The sequence below is a fragment of the Mesoplodon bidens genome, assembly GCF_964165515.1.
Source record: "Mesoplodon bidens genome assembly, chromosome: 9".
NCBI classification, from domain to species: domain Eukaryota; kingdom Metazoa; phylum Chordata; class Mammalia; order Artiodactyla; family Ziphiidae; genus Mesoplodon; species Mesoplodon bidens.
The window spans coordinates 101,793,123-101,810,422 of NC_138166.1; the positions used below are offsets into that span (position 1 = coordinate 101,793,123).

General features: G+C 40.4%; 2 protein-coding genes across 12 annotated transcripts in view; one reads left to right on the top strand and one right to left on the bottom strand.

The window, feature by feature from the left end:
• Positions 1-17,300, bottom strand: part of KMT2C (lysine methyltransferase 2C) — a 291,663-nt gene that overhangs the window by 36,562 nt on the left and 237,801 nt on the right. For all 11 annotated transcript variants that reach the window (XR_014016732.1, XM_081244951.1, XM_081244952.1 and 8 more), the window contains 8 exons: positions 12,297-12,429; positions 11,848-12,062; positions 10,142-10,215; positions 8,807-8,989; positions 6,166-8,070; positions 5,423-5,715; positions 2,151-3,973; positions 941-1,052 (listed from right to left, as the gene is read on the bottom strand). Coding sequence is in view for 10 of the 11 variants with exons in the window: in XM_081244951.1 (XP_081101077.1) it covers positions 941-1,052; positions 2,151-3,973; positions 5,423-5,715; positions 6,166-8,070; positions 8,807-8,989; positions 10,142-10,215; positions 11,848-12,062; positions 12,297-12,429 (4,738 nt within the window). In the remaining variant the exon portion in view is untranslated. The remainder of the gene's footprint in view (positions 1-940; positions 1,053-2,150; positions 3,974-5,422; positions 5,716-6,165; positions 8,071-8,806; positions 8,990-10,141; positions 10,216-11,847; positions 12,063-12,296; positions 12,430-17,300) is intronic.
• On the top strand, positions 15,683-15,964 carry LOC308622516 (small ribosomal subunit protein eS27-like). The gene has a single exon (XM_081243983.1). It carries the CDS (start codon positions 15,698-15,700, stop codon positions 15,947-15,949), a length of 252 nt encoding a protein of 83 aa, XP_081100109.1. The 5' UTR covers positions 15,683-15,697; the 3' UTR covers positions 15,950-15,964.

The window sequence follows — 17,300 nt, forward strand, 5'->3', positions numbered from 1 at the left end:
AAAGCACCTTTAAGGATTCCCAATTTATTTGAAAGATCATGTTTATCATAAATTCATGTACATTTCATATTCAATTCCATAATCATCCACATTCAACAAGGTAATTAAGCTAAATTGAGGCTCTATGCCTACTCTATTGAAAGAGGTTCTCAAACAGCAATATGCATAAGAATTGCCCATGGCGCTCACTAAAACACATACAAGCACCATCTCCAGATATTCTGATTCAGTAGGTTTCTGGTTGAGTAAATGAACCTGAATTTTTTTAAAAAACTACCACATAATTCTGACGATGGTCCATGAGCAAAACTTAAGAAACACTACCTGTGGTTATTTAATACCCCTTAGGGGTTGTAAATACCTAATTTCAAAAATTCCGATACTCAAGTAACTCATAATCTTCTCTAACGTATAATTTTCCATTTTTTCTGCTAATGGTGAAAAGGCTTATAAAGTTTCCAAATGCTAACTTTCAAATGTCCTCTGATGGAATAAAAAATAGTCACAGGCTGAAATAAACTATCTTTTGTTCTCAGCCCAGAACAGTTTAATTTCTATTTTCCTGCTTATCCTCTCATCCTCACCTATTCAGGATGAAGGAACTCTGTCCCATGCAGCTTTTGGTTAGCATTAACTATTCTAAAGGTATTTAAACAGGCATACACTTAAATACTTTGGATTTCCTGCTTAATCAAGTCAATCTTTCAAACCATTCTATGATGTTTTATTATGTTTACCCTGAAACGAATGGAAATTTAACCTTTACATTTGTACAGCATTTTGCATTTGATTGTATTCAGCTGACATCACAACCAATTGAAATATTTATTGTTCATTCCTAGAATACAAGTTTTGAGTTACTATACGCTCCTTCTAGTAACCAGTAATAATTTCATGCACTTCCTGATGCACAGTAAGAATGAGAAACATCTTCACCTACCTGTTCATAACCATTGGTGGCATGCCCATATTGTTTTGTGCCATCACTTTATTTATGCCTTTAAGGGCCACCATTTTGGCTTTCATTATAGGATCTGTAATTGCATCAAAATCTAAAGAAGAAATATATTTTAAAGTTACTGATTTCATAGCATTTGGTTCAAGCGACACTAAAAGGTAACATAACTATCACAAACATTATGTAACTTACAGACTCTTATTCCTTATTATTTAGTAATCACTATTATAGGTCCTATACCAGGTAAGGAAGGAATTATGAGATGCCAAGAACCTCATCCTGAATTTAATCCCATCTAAGTGATCCACACTTTTAATACGTTAGTACTGCAAGAATCAAAACAAGGTGCTTGTCGAATGTAAGAGAGATTACACCAGTAATCTAAAGCAATGCAATTCCTTTCATCCAAACGTTCACAATTCTAAGCAGAATTGCTTCTTTAGTAATGTTCCACCATGAATGAGAATTTGCAGTTATTACCAATACTAAGGAATTGCACTAAATTGGTTATTACTCTTTAGGAGAAAAATGTATCAATCTCTTACAAGAAACACAGGCAACTGAAAAAACCTCTTTGCATATAAATAAAAAAGAAATGGACCAATACGATGGAATTGGTAATGTACGAAGGACAGGTCAGTTTTACTGTTTAGAAGAAAGCATTCCTTGGACGTGTATCCTTTGATTGCTAATTCTTTCTCTTAGAGGCACTCAGGTATTTTTACTGCATTGCTGTTCTATTGGGGGGGGGCGCGTTCCCCAAATTACTAAGCTATTGGAAGTAAGTTAAAGAGCTTCATATAACCAAAAAAAATGCCAAGCATTCATTGTGCATAAAAGGACAGTAAGAAGTTTACTCCTAGCAGGGTTCCTTTAAATTCACCTTTCAGTGACTCTGAAAATACATGGTAATAATGGTGAGAAGTCAGGAACTAAAAAAGATTTATTTCTATTAAACAATCCCATACAAGACAGACTTGAGAAAGTCTGAAACTCAGAGTTTTGAATCTCTTCATGTACCTGGGAGGAATCTAAAACTCTGAATCACGTTCATTTCAAAGCTGAAGGAGGACCAGAAATGCAGCCCTCAGTGCTCTAGTCCACACGTAATTTAATACACAAATCTTGTAAGCATACTGCACCCCACCCCACGCCCACAGTAATTATTTCTGAACCTCCGAGGAACGCCTACCGATGTTGGGGAAGAACGGCTCAGAGCGCTGGCGGATCATGGCTTGCATCTGTCTCTGCTGCTGCTGTTCTTGTCTCTCTTGATCCAGAAGGTCCTGCAGAAGTAGAGGCTGCTCCTCCAGAAGGAGGGGCCTCTCTCTGTTCTGCTGGGCGGCCGTCTGAGGGACCATCAGCTGCTGGGGCCCAGACATGCCGCTGGCAGCAGACTGACTCGTCAGAGGTACAGTCTGACTCACAGGCTTCCCTGTTCCAAAACTGCGATGCACTGCTGGCTGACCCTGAATGAATCCCGGACTCCCCTGCACGCCCTGAGGGAAAGCGTGGTTTAACCTAGGGACCGCTATCACATTAGAACTCAAGGTATTATCCAGAGCATGACCAGGTGGGGTCATCAGAGGGGGAGGCAGACTTGACACGTGACTGGACGGTGAGGCCGGCAAAGTTGGTGGTGGAGACCCCAATGGCCTCACGTCTGAATTATCAGATTTTTCATTAGCAAGTAAACTTGAGAGAACTGGAGTTGATCCAGGTATGCTGCAAGAGTTTATCACATCTTCAGCAGGCAGCTGAGTGGACCCACGAACACTTGTGTTGGAGCCAGCCGTTTCTCGATTAGTTCTTTTCTCAAGTAGATCTGCATCACAGGACTGCAAGGAAGCTTGTTCCCCATCTTTCGCGTCTGTATGAGCAGGGGCCTGAGGGCAGGGAGCGTCAGCAGTATCTTTACCCTCATCACTTTTCTCATTTTCACATTTGGTTTCCCCTTTAGAATCTGGAGACAGTACTTCTGTCTTAATCTCACTGCTGACAGTGGATTTTTTCCAAGGAGAATGTTTATCAGAAGGAACCACACTTTTGTCATCTTGCTCCTTTTTTGGGGGTTCAACAGATACACACTGATTATCTAACTTATCATCAATTGGAACATTAAGGTCTAGTTCCTCGTTAAACATGCTTTTCTTATCTCCCAGGTCAAGTTCTGGATCTGTATATGCAATGATATCAAATTCTCCTGACCTTAAGAGGTCATCCAGGTTGGGATCATTAGCTTCCAAATTACCTAAAGTATCCAATTCATCTCCCTTGCCATCCTCTGTATCTAGATTTAAATTTTCCAGATCTTCATCATCTAAGTCTTTGACTTCAACCCCCTCGAGGTCTTTAACATCTAGTTCTTTGACAGATGGGTCATCAGAATCAAGCTTTTCTTCGAGACCACCAGAAGACTGGGTGGTTATCTGTAAACTATCAGATGTTGTTTCAGCTGGTGTCGACGTTGACAAAGGGGCCTCTGAAAACTCACCACCTAAGGGGTGGCTCAGAGACCTCATGACCATAGAAGATGAATGGACAGGGTGGCTTTGCTCTTGCTGAGATGGAGGCACTTGTTCCAAATTTGGATGCACAGGCAGCTGATGAGGGAGCCCTTGGGAAGGTCGTCTCATGGGGTCTGTGTGCCTCGGGCCTGGAAAGTCTGGCCGGGGAATGAAGTTTCCATGTCTTGGATGAGAAGGTGCCTCTATGACGTTGCCAGGAGAAGCAGGGAAGGGCACCCGAGGCCTTCCCTCCGGGGTCCTGTGCCTCAATTCAATAAACGCTTGGCCCAGTATGTTATGCTGCTGAACTGACAGGCTCTGGGGCGAAAAATGTGGAGGAAGTCCACCCGGATTATTCGTTTGTGAGTTATTTAAAGGCCTGGGTATATCTACAGACATAGATCTTCTCAGCTGTGGAGGAACTCCAGATCCTTGTATTTGTTGAGGAGGTACAAGGAAGCGTTCCTGACTTGACAAGGTACCATGACTACCTCCTGGAAATCCAAATCTAAAAGAAGACATTAAAAAAGCATATAGTCAATATAAAGTATTATGCTGAACTGAGTTAGGTTGATAAAAAGGAAAAGTTTTAGATTAAACGCAGATACAAAATTAATGTTGCCAAATACAATGACTTAGCAAAAACAAAATAATCACCATTAGCAACTACTTATGAAGTATCTATATGCAAGTAAATTTTTGCCGAGTACCCTATAATAAATACTATATCCGAGCTCTAAAGGTATATGATCTAACAGATAACATAGACAAAGACAAAGCAAAGCCGTCAAGGAGATGGAATCAGTTGCTTAGAAATCAGCACATACTATTGGAGTTGCAAAGGAGTCCATTTCTTTTTTCTATATTTAGGGAGGCTATGATACGAAGGAAGCTGATTTGGGGAGATGCTTGAATGAAGGTAGGAGGTCTAATGAATTGTACTAGAGAGACTTTATAGGCCTCTGCACATGAGAAAACAAAGGCATGATGACTGGACAGGTTAACCTATTATTTGTTTGAAAGGAATGAGGACTGGGGGTAGTAAGACAAAGAATGATAGGCATTATCTGCAAAGATTCAGTAAATGAATAAATTATAGAAATACTTTTATTTATATTGTACCTCATTCTAGAAAAAACTAAAGGCAATTTACAAATAAATATAAAACAGAGCAGCAGGCAAAAGTAAGGAGAAAGAAAAAAGGAAAACAAGGGTAAGACTTTAACATGGAGGTAGGTATTAGACTAAAAACTGTATCTGATAAAACGAAAAGCATATGTTAAAGAAGTGTTATTATATTATAATAATATAATACCTTATTATAACTCAGGCCTACATTTGGCTTTGATTGTTCTACTAGCCACTTCAAAGATGGAAACCACTCATCACAAGAAATTCCTACAGGAAAACATCCTTTCAATTTGGAAATTCCCACAAATATTTACCATGTAATTTAAAGTTAAAAATCTAGGGAGAGAATAATTCTCACTCATCACATCACAGGAGGCTTTGAAGGAATATGGCAGTTACATTTTAAAGGTTTGACTGGTAGGATAAACGACATCGCTGTGGCTGTGACGTAAGGCTAGGACAGTCAATATTTAATAACAAAGGGAGCGCTTTTACACTCTCTTGAGTACTGAGGGCCTTAAAGAAAAACCCACGACCTCCCATTAGTGAAAAATAATGTTGATCATATCTCAAAGGGATCAAAAAGTAAAAAACAGCATAAACTTCTTGATTAAGAGTAATTTCAAAGTATATACATACATATATATATATATATATATACACACATTAAAAAGACACCGAATCCCTTTGCTGTACACCTGAAACTAACACAACATTGTAAATTAACTATACTACAATTAAAAAATGGTCCCAAACAAAATAATTTCAGTTGTGCATATTCCCTTCTATTAGCAATTTAAATCTGTCACGAAACTAAAAGCGTTACCTAAATCCATGAGGTCTCATCCCCATACCAGTAACATCAGGAGTATAGGGGCCACGTGGATCTTTTGGGAAAACAGCATATCTAGGTCCTAGAGGAGGGCCAATGGAAGACCTGATGCTCCCAGGATAGGGGGGTGGAGGCCTAGTAAAAGCCTGGCTGACACTCTCCGGCTGCCAGTGCTGCAGGGGCCCCGGATGAGGCACTGCTCCTGGGTCCTGTGACCCTTTCTCCTGTCGACCTGCCAGCTTCTTCTGCTGTTGCTGCTGGAGGATGATTTCGCGTAACTTCTGTCGCTGAATGGAAAGAAACAAAAAAGGACCGGGACTTTTTAAAAAGTAGTGGCTTTTTAAGTCTCAACGCTTCGGATACTTGACTATGGTAATGTTTAAAATACCGTAATATTTCAAAGTATGATAAAACACTAGTTACACTTAAATATTCAATCGGTTATAAAAAATAAAGTGATGATCTGGGTCCTTTTCCTTGCCATACAACTATCACAAAACTGAACCCTTCGTATTTAAGAATTCCCCTACCAACTCATGAAAATTGAAATTAGATAAAAGAATAAGTCCAATGCATCAGTGTTGATTTTACCAATGTCATTTTTCTTCCTCGCAGTATGACAAATTCTACAGAAAAGATTGACTTTAACAGCTGTATATAAATTACTCAATTTGATAAAATGAATAGCTTTCTCAAATAATACATTTAAAACATCTGAGAACATTCAACCTGTTTACCTGTCTCAATTTCTCTGTATCTGCTTGAGACATGTTTACAGTGCTCTGTGTATCGGTGACTCCTGAGGTTGGTACAGGTCCGGGAAGCTGGGACACACCAGAGAACTGCTGGCCTTGAGAACTCATGGGTGAGTTGGAAGGTGCACTGAAGCTCCCCTCTGATCTAGGCCGTGGCTGATCAGCGACATCGTGGGCAACCTGACTTGTTCCGAAAGTGTCAGACTGAGACCTTGGGGTCACAGGAGTCTGATCGTAGGGGTCACGAGGGGCAGATGGGGAGACACGGCTAAAAGCGTCTGAAAGACCAGGTCCAGGTGGCCTGGGTGTCTGGGAACACGCATCAGGTGGCCTCACCAAAGGGCCAGGTAAGGCTGCTGCTCGATTTTGTGCTGCCTGCAGGAAAGGATCCTGATTTGGCATGAGGACGGGTCTTGTCATTGAGGACCTAGTAAAACCCTCTGAAATCCTCGGCCTCGGTATTGCTGGTGGTTGGGAGTAAGGAACAGAAATTCCAGGTCTCGGTGTTCCAGGAGGGTGAGCACGTGGATCAGAACGTCTCTGATTAGCCACAGACGTAACAAACAAGTCTGCCTGTGCAGACGGCCTCGGGGTTGGTGGCTGCTGACTATACGGATCGATGGTGGTGGGCCGGGGAGTTCCAGGAGGTTGAGAATAGGGGTCTGGATTGGAGCGAGATGTTCCTGGGGGCTGGGAATAGGAATCTACAACAGGACGTGGAGTTCCTGGAGGTTGGGAATATGGGTCCTGAGATGTTGGCCTTGATATGGTTCCAGGCTGGGAAAAAGCCCTTGAAGGATGAGCAAACGATTCATTCATTGCTGGATGTGGGGTGATGGGAGGCTGGCTATATGGATCACTTGACTGGTTATGAGAGAAGTTCTCTACAGGTCGTGGTGTCAAAGCAGGCCTTTCATAAGGGTCGACAGGCAATCGCCTTGGTGCCTGTGACGCTGATCCATAAGGGTCCTGGGAGGATGGGGGTGGCTGCATTGGAGCTTTAAAAGGTCCGGGACCACTATCGAGAGGTGCAGGTGTCAACAAGGGTCGAGCATATGGATCCGGTATCCGTTGTCTTTGAAACGCATCTGCCCTAGGAGATGGTTTAGTAAAGTGGTCATTGGTTCCAGATGCTAGAGGACCTTTTGCAGCTTGTTCAGAAACTACAGGAGACCGGGGTAGGCCTAAGGGTTTGGGAAATGGATCTGTCATCACAGGCCTAGGTGTGTCTGGAGGCTTTGCATAGGGGTCACTACTTGCTGTGGAGGAAGAACATAAATCTCTGACTGGGGATGGCCTGTTTGCGGTCGTTTCGCTCACTGGAGTGGGCCTAGATACGGATGATAAAGGTGCACAGTTTTCCACCAGTGCAGAATTTCTTCTGGAAAAACCATGGCCCCCAGGAGGTGGTCTTGGGGTACCAACCATTTTCGCATAAGGATCCACTGGAGATGGCGGCCGGGAGTTAGAAGGTCCAGGGGAAAACATCTGTGGGGAAGGTGGCTGAGAAGCCTGAGCCTGCGACAGACTCTCCGGGACGGAGATCCGGGACAGCGCTGGAGGAGGGGGTGGAGCTTGCGGTTTTACAAACACGTCATCTGATGGCGCGGAAGTGGGGGTGCCGGGCAGCTGCTTTGCAAACAGGTCTTTATGGAAGGGCTGTGCAGGAGACGCACTTCCATTGCCAGGCTGCGGGGCCAGGGGGCTCTGGATCCCGCTGCTCGGCGTGTCTGGGCCAGGTTGCCCCAGGAGAGGCTGGGAGCTCAGCTGTTGCTGCTGCTGCTGCTGCTGCTGCTGCTGCTGCTGCTGCTGCTGTTCGTTCTTCACCTGCTCCAGCTTCTGGGTGGCTTCAATCTTAGCCTGCTGCTTACTTTTCTGACGCATTTGCTGTTGGAATAGGAAAGAAAAAACCATCACACGGCTAAGGAAGAATATAGCTGTCACGGGGCAGGGGGGAACAGCAACAGAAAATTTATTCGTTTGATGTCGTCAGTTTCCAGATTGCTCCCCTATTATAAATTCCTCAAGAGGAGAGACTATTATTCATCATAGTATACCAAATGTCTACGGCAGCATATTGTTTATAATATTTACTAAAACTTCCCAAAATCAACTTAAATATATTTTACTGAGAAAGGAAAGTCTATTTTAAATCAAATTTTTATATTCTAGTAAGAACTATAGCTGAAACTATATCATAAATATCTCTTTTCCCAAAAAGCAAAAATTCAATTTTAAAAAGCAAATTCTTTTTTTAATTAATTAATTTATTTATTTATCTTTTTATTTTTGGCCGCGTTGGGTCTTCGTTGCTGGGTGGGCTTTCTCTAGTTGCGGCGAGCGGGGGCTATTCTTCACTGCGGTGTGTGGGCTTCTCATTGCGGTGGCTTCTCTTGTTGTGGAGCACGGGCTCTAGGCAGGCGGGCTCAGTAGTTGTGGCTCGCGGGCTCTAGAGCGCAGTCTCAGCAGTTGTGGCGCATGGGCTTAGTTGCTCCATGGTATGTGGAATCTTCCTAGGCCAGGGCTCGAACCCATGTCCCGTGCATTGGCAGGCGGATTCTTAATGACTGCACCACTAGGGAAGTCCTAAAAAGCCAATTCTTAAAGAAACAGAAACACACACCTGTCTGAATTTCCATTCCTGTTCATGTTCCGATTCTCTTTGCTTTAGTGGATCTTTAAAAAGGTCTGAATCAATACGAGAGCTGGGATCGATGCTATCTTGCTGTTGCTGCCTTTTCATGGAATCATTTGACATCTGTACTTTATTAATGCGTAAAGCAGCTCTGTTATCTCTGGCTTTTTGCTTTGAAAAAAGGAGAAGAAAATTATCTCCCAGTATATGTTAAAATTAAATATAACTATGACAAAGTTTATCATACAAAAGCAAGAAAAAGTTGGGTTAAATAGTTGAAAACAGTTGAAATATTAATCTTGAGATTAATACTTACAGCCTCTTGTGTGAAAAGATCTGGACACTACCCCACTTTTCCCTTTTATAAGGCATGTTTCAACTGAAGACATATTTCCATCTCTCTATTTGAACCAGGCTAGAGAACCCAGGTGTAATCTAATATTTTCAATCCTAATTTTTGTAACAGACTCTTCAAAAATGGAACGATTAATATCTCTCTCAATTTAGAGAAAAGGAAAATACCAAATCAATCCTCCACATCTAAAATCTGGAATCCGAAGCTTAACGTTAAAAAAAGAAAAATCATTGAGAAATATTAAAAATATCCTGCCATTACCTCTGCCAGTCAAGGTAAAACAAAGCAAAGCATCATCAACATATCCCTCCACCAAAATTTTCTGCTTTATCCAAGCAGTCATTATCACTGACAAAATGTCTGCTGAAGATCAAAGTAGAAAATAAGTGCATATATTTTTCAAAACGATAATGCAGATATAATATGCTTTCAAATGAAAGCAAGGATTTGGATCCAGTTGACAATCTTAATTTGGCTCTTTGGGAGAAAATAAGTCACCATCTGAACTGTGAATCTTATAAAATACCCTAATAGTTCCTGGCCAAGTCCATGTTTCAAAAGCTCCTTAAAGGTGTCCAGGTATACCTCTTCCAAGATTCTCTACTAAACCTAATACAAAAAGAGCTTATTGTGGAAGAAACTGAGGCACATTAATGTGGCTGCAAAATGTAGTACTCTTTTCGAAGAGATAAAACAATTTAAAAGTGAAATGAATTAAACATGCTCCTAGGATAAGTGATTTCAATCTTCAACATACTGGTTCTATTAACCAGCTTATGAAACTGTCACCCTCTATATTAAGACATCATGAGTTAGGAAAACACTATAAAACAAAGCTGTTTCTTAGTTGTACAAGTATTTAACATATGTTTTTTGGAATGGGAAATCTTTTTATTAACCTAAGACAATAATAACAAGATTCACATATTGTGTCTGAAGGCATGATACATATGAGTTTTTTTAAATACCACGTATGGTGCTCTTTCCTGCGAGCTTGCTTTTCTCCACAGCTTGGCAATTTGCTTCACTCTAGTAGTCCAGTCTGCAACAAAAGAACACAGTAGACACATTCACGGAGCCACGGTAATGATGCGTCTTAATCAAGAGGTTGATAAACTGCTAACAATTCAACTTATTCTGCCCCTATTTTCATACATGAGCAGTCCTGTATTTAGTTCTTTGCATAAAGTTCCCGGCACACGGCAGACCAAACCGACTTCTGAATGGAGTGCTGCCGCATTAACAAGCTCACCTGTGGAGTTGGGACGTTTTTAAATCAAAGTTCTAAGCAGCCAAGGTAAAGTTAAGCCAAACAGAATACATTCCCTCAACCACGTAAGATGCTCCCAGGACCAAAGCTAAAGGTTTTGGAAAACATCTGTACTCAAGAGAAGTCTATCAAGTTGACCAAAAGGAAGTAATCATTATTAAAAATAAGCATCTCATCAGCACTTGTGCACAACAAAGACAGGGAAAAGCAATGATTTCAAGCCACTTCTATGAAACTCAGTGTCAGGACGGTACACAAAATGAAATCTGGGTGAGATCAACAGTTAGCAATAAATGTAGAAATGCTTTTGTCCATATTTATAAAAAGAAAGCTTCGAAACAGCCAGTGAAAATGGAAATCAGCTGCAGACCAACAGCCTTAACATGGTGTTTCATGAGGTTCTAGAATCACACAGTACATCTATTAAAGAAAATTACTTTAAAAAAAGGAAACCTACAGCTCCAATCTAAGGACAATTTTTACACGGACACTAAGTGACTTAAGAGTACTCTAAGTACTCTAATACTCATCTCTAAGCAGCAAATAAAAGTGTGGTTAAAAAAAAAAAACCTTGAAGAATGTGTATACTGCTTTAACAGACAGCCCTGCATTGAACCACTGATTTCTCTTGTTAGATAAGGTAGCATTTATTGCTATGCATAATAAATAAAGTACTACAAGGCGGCCAAACCAAAAAGGCCAAACCTAAAAAGACAGGGGTCATCCATACAAAATCCACTTTTAAGTACTCCTCTAGTAATTTAAAAGAGCCATATGACAGCTGGAAACTATTGCAAGACAAAGCTTAAGTGACCTTTTCAAATCCTAGTTTGTCTTGCAACATGAACTCAAGATACTAAATGAGCATTTGCTTACAAATATTCTAAGTGACATTAATCCAAATGTTTCATCCTCTTGCTAATGAGAATTTTCAAAAATGGTACCACTGTACCATCTGCTTTTTTCAAATGGGCTAGACAGTTGGGAAGAAGGGGAAATAATTCTGAGTTTCAATGTGAACAATACTTAGAATGGAGTCTGATTTAGCCTAACTTAATACTTCTGATTAAATGATAAGCTTTTTATTCTAGGAATTTTCTTGTACAATTACACATATAACACAACACTGACTTCCATGTATTAAAAAAGACTGCTAGGAGCTGGAATCACTTCATTAACTGAAATTAACTTCTGGGAAATATGCAAATCGGTACAGGGCTTAGGACTAAGAAAATGCAAGATGTTTCTAGATATCTAGGGAATCTTCACATTGTGCAGAGTCACACTAGATAAAAATTAATGGTGATACACGGGCTCTCTATTATAGTGAGACAAGAACAAAAAAAGCCTGTCACATGTGGGAAAGTTGGTCATATGTAAAGCAGTGATATATCTGTGACTTACCCGGGAATTCTTCCTTTAGGTTGGGGAAATTAATATTTGTGTAGAGAACTGGTGCTACTGTTGCCATTTCACCCAGGGCCTCCTCTTTCTCCCACTTGAGTGTACTTCTCTGGGCATTTGACATTGTATCATTTTCTCCTTCCACAGTGGGAGCTGATGATGTCCAAGAGCCGTTAGGGTCACTTGCCATTGGATTAAATGCTGGATTTTTATCCCTGGCAAATAATAAACAACTTTACTTCATAAACATAAAATAACTTTCTAAGTACTATGGTCAAGTACAATTTCATTAAACCTATTATTACAAAATAGCTAAAATGTTTGAGGATTTTTAGCAAAGATCACAATGAGTGCAACACACTAACACTGTGCACAATCACTCAGACCAATAACCATTCATATAACAGAAATGATTTACGTTTCCGTAGAAAGTGGAGGCTTTTAAATACCTGGCATCAGTGTAGGGGGACTGCGCTACAGCAGAGAAAGTTCCCAGTCCACTTCCAGGAGGCAAAGAATTATGTGCGAGATGAGGACTGGGCCCGATAAGGCCGTTCATGAGTGGCATCCGTGAAAAAACATCTTAAAAGAAGAAAGCAGTAATTTTTGCATATTATTAAAAAATAATTAAAAAGCAGCAGAAATATTTCTAAATAAAAATTCGTAATACTACTTAAAAGTAGGATTTCCCCCCCAATATTACACTGTAAAATATCGCTTAAAGAGTGACTTGGTTATAAAATTTTGAAATATGGACTCTGTAATTCTGTTTACTTCATTATGGTATAACGGAAGTAGCATGTGCTTTGGAGTCTGACAGCCCTGAGCTTGAATCTTAATTCTGCTACTTGTTACAAGCAGAATCACTCACTGTTTCTATAAAATGAAGGTATTCTATAATGTAACTGGCATACTGTATGTGCAGTTTTCAGCACAGCGCCTGCTATGCAGTAAGTATGCAGTACATATGAGCTCTAAAAAAAGAATCAATCTCAACAAATGCTAGTGAGTTGTATCAAACACTCTTCTTCACTCAGAATTTACAAACAGATGTCCCTTATATGAAAAAAACACCTATTACTCTTAAATTGGCACTTTCTCTAAAGTAGTTTGGAACGACAAGCAATATTTCATCTACCATTATAAACTGGACGACTACTGTTAAAAATAAATAATTTCTGTTTTTGACCTAATTTTCATTACTTGCAGTTTCAGCCCCCAAATGTATTTTAATTCTCACGTCTACTTTCTAAATAGACATTAGGCAAACCATAATAAGACCACCTTGTGTTTCTCCAAACTCTCCACAAGCATATAATTCCAACCCTTATTGCGATCACCTATTTTCCTAAACTATTTGGAAATAAGCCAACTGTCCTTAACCAAGCAGTTTTCCAGCAAAACAACAAAAAAACCCACCTTTTTTTGGTGTACCTTCAAAAACCCCTTCCATTTACAGTGGTAATCACTTCACGATGTATGTCAAATCACTATGCTGTACACCCTAAACTATGCAGTGCTGTATGTCAACTGTATCTCAATAAAACTGGAAGGTGGGGAGAAAACCCTTCCAATTTAAAGACATAATAAATACATGGCCTCTACTTACGTTATAACACTCAGAACAACACTAGGAGATCCATATCCGCATCACCAGTTAATTATACAAATGAAAATCAGTTACAAATTTGGTTAACACTTGGCACACCTGGTACAGTGACAGAGAACTCCGAACCCGGTCACTTGCCAAGCTACTAGAAAAAATAACGTAGAGGAGTGTCTTGCCCACATAATGTTCTACACTACATAATGTCCTTTCAGCCAAACCAGACCCTCCGTTACAACTCTCAAGTTCGTCTGAGGACACTGAGACTGACTGCCCACAGCTTTTCAGGCTTTGTCTCAAGGACAGTGGTCCTGGAACCATCTGACTTCCAGGTTAGGGCTTCTCCTGCAGAACGGCAGAGCTGGGCCCACTGGATCTGGACTCCACAACAAGTGTCTCAGGACACTTAAGTTCACTCCAAGGATGGGATTAAGAAGCAAGATTTCTGCATTTATTCCAAGTAGAATGCTGCTTCTATTTTTAACTTTAGAGAAAAGTAGGTTCCACTAAGGAATATGATATTTTATTGAAAAATGTCAGATGCCTTTCATGCAGTTAGGATAAAGAAAAGCTCCCTTCCTGGTAGTGAGAACGTGATCTATCCTGGAGCTATCAGCACTGACTACTGTAACTGCAATACGACTATACTGAAACCTTACACAGTAACAATAGCTATTACTCATTAGCAGTTTAGTATATGCCTGGCGCTGTGCTAAAACCTTCACATGTGTTAATTAACCCTTTGGTCCTCACAACCACGCCATGAAATGGGTTATTACGCATAGCTCCATTTACGCAAAAAGACCCAGAGAAATTAAATAACTTAAGTACACATAAATAAATGCAAAGCATTTTCCCTTTGTTATTATTTTAATTAGGAGGTGGTCTTTTTCCCATTCTCTCAAGTCTACCATACCTGGTCATATTAGTATCTTTTTCAAGGCATGAACCATGGTAAGAACTGCAGAGTCACTTCATGTAACTTTCACCTAAAGTGATTTCAAGTTACTGTCTCAGTCTTCTTGAAATTTCCCTTCTCCGCTTCCTGACCTTCTGTAAAACTGTCAGCGCATCACACTCTGCCCTCCTCCTCATCGCTCCTAAGCTGTTCCACTGAAGATCACAACAATCCTATCATCCAGTGAAACAACACCTTTCATCCTACTTGACCCGACAACCTGCCTGATGATCGTCACTGCTAAGATCCTATACCTCTCACTCAGTGTCTCCATCTCTCAGTTTTTTTCACTCCCACCTAATGCTTAAAAAGGGGAAAGGAGTGTATAATTGCATACCTAATATAAATCAGTTGACTTAAGCATATAACTCATTATTTAATTAAAAAGAGTTCTTCAAGATTCTGTACTCTACTGGCAGTATATTCTCTTAAGAAACCTCACCCTTCCAACCACTAAACAGACAATTCCTAAATTTTCATCTATAGCCTTGAACAACTGCAACTGCCTGTAAGTCAGAACAATGTATATGTCCCATTTCTAACTAAAAATGGCCTAAAACTAAATTCATTACATCTCCACTATGCTCCCCCTACAACACACACACACACACATGCACACACGCGCGCGTGCACGCTTCTTTGTTCCATGTTTCCAGTTTCCAGCAAGACCGGTTATCCTCTAGGCAAGCCTGGCTTATATATAGTCTAGTTCAATTGATTTCCTTTTTCCTCACATCTTACATCCATTTGGTAGCACTATCCTACTTATTCTAACATCACCGTCTCTCAAATCTATTTCCTCCTTTCAATTAGCACTGCAGATATATTTAAATGGAGCCCAAATTCCAACTCAGTCCCAACTGCAATAAACTCATTAGTACAAATCTTCTTGTCTCAAATCAATTTCCAATACTGACATCAGAGCTACTCTGCCAAAATGTGTAACTCATCAGGTCGTTTCACTGGTGTGAGGTCTCCAGTGCCTCTCAGAAACCTGGAGAAGAAACGGCCAACTGCCAACGCCTAGCTGTCTGGACACAATTCAGTCCCATGTGCACTTTTTGTTCTGCCTTCTTAAACACTGCCCACTTACCTCTCTTCCTTTGCCCTGGAAAATGTTAGAGTTGCCATTCTTGAATATCTGTGTGGTCTCCCTGCATGTGACCTGATCATGCTTTATCCTTAAATTATTATTCTTTCAAACATGAATGCTGAAATCTTAGCGACTCCTACGCAAAAAAAAATCAACCCCACGTTTCCAACGGTGATGACCTCCCCACGAGAACATGCCTCTCGCAAAGGATCTCCTTCATCCCTTTCCAGAAGAGAAGAGGAAACACAAGAAGAAGCGCCTGGTGCAGAGCCCCAATTCCTATTTCATGGATGTGAAATGCCCAGGATGCTATAAAATCACCACCGTCTTTAGCCATGCACAAACAGTAGTTTTGTGTGTTGGCTGCTCTACTGTCCTCTGCCAGCCTACAGGAGGAAAAGCAAGGCTTACAGAAGGATGCTCCTCCAGACGGAAGCAGCACTAAAAGCTGCCGGAATCAAGATGAATGGGAAACCATCCCAATAAACATATTTCGGGTTAAAAAAAAAAAAATCAACTGCCCCCAACCTTCAAAACCTTATTAAAAATGAGACTGCACAGTGGAACGATTTAAACAATGATCATAAAACCTTTTATAAAGGAATACATCTTTAAATGATTTGATTTCTGAAATACATACTTTTAGTTTCAGAAAACATGGAGATAGTTTTTTTTATATGTTGAGAAGAGAAATATTGAAGAGTTCTTAATCGTTAAGACAACATATGGGGACAATTAAGGCAAGAAGCACTTATGATGAGTCTGTTTTATCCAAATGTAAATCACATGTTTAGTCTAGCAAAAATCAAGGTAAATTTATGTTTAGAGGCTAAACTGGTAGAAACTAAAATATTTCAATTATGTGCATTATAGAATTTTTCATGTATACACAAAATTGGTAGTAAAGATAACATTAAATTATTTGCACATTTCAGCACTTACACAAAAACAGTGTATGAGCTTATAGAAGTATCATTACAAATTATTCAATTCAGTATATAATTATGAAGCAGTGACAACAGGATATAGAGAAATGACCCAATATTCAAATCAAGAATACACATCACCGTCTCCCTTCTATAGGAGATTCCCAGACCTGCAGCACTACCACCTTAGCTACCTATTCCCACAAATTTTAATTCTAGCCTATCAGATTTTAGCTCTCCAGGCAGAGGGAGAAAGGAAAGCCTTAAACTTGTTTTGCAAGTAGTTACAAATAGGCAGAAGAAAGTGGATTAAACAAAATAGGCAAATTTCCACAGAATTAGGAATTTCATAGTCGACAGTGGTAGAAAGGCCACTGATTCACTCTGAAAGTATGTACTCAGGACATATTCTGTGGCAAGGTATACAGTGGTGAAGACAGATGTGACCCAAGCCTTCAAGGAGCTCACAATCTAAAGGGAAAACCATAATTACCCAAACAGTCATTTATATCTGCACCACAGGCTACCAATGAAAAGCATGGGGTAGGTGTGGAGGTGGTGATTTGCTAACCACTGAGGAAATGACAGTGAAACTGAGACCAGATGGATGAGTCTAAGGCAGCCAGGTGAGGGGGGAGCAGTTCTCCAAACATCTCTGCAGGAAGGACTGAGTAAAAGTGAGCTGGGACTAGGACTGGGGGACGGGAAGAAGGCAGGCACTGTTAATAGCGGCGCTGCAGATCAAGTGAGCAGAAGAGTTCTGGCCATGAAGAGAGTCGCCGATTTCCAGAGGATGTCTGGGAGGTAGGTGTGTAACTGAGGGAAACCCAGAGATCAGTATTCTTCCATCGGCACAAAAGAGGGCTTTCT

What these genes read in the sequence shown, in the direction of transcription:
- LOC308622516 (XM_081243983.1), top strand. Translation starts at nt 15,698, where the DNA reads ATGCCTCTCGCAAAGGATCTCCTTCATCCCTTTCCAGAAGAGAAGAGG.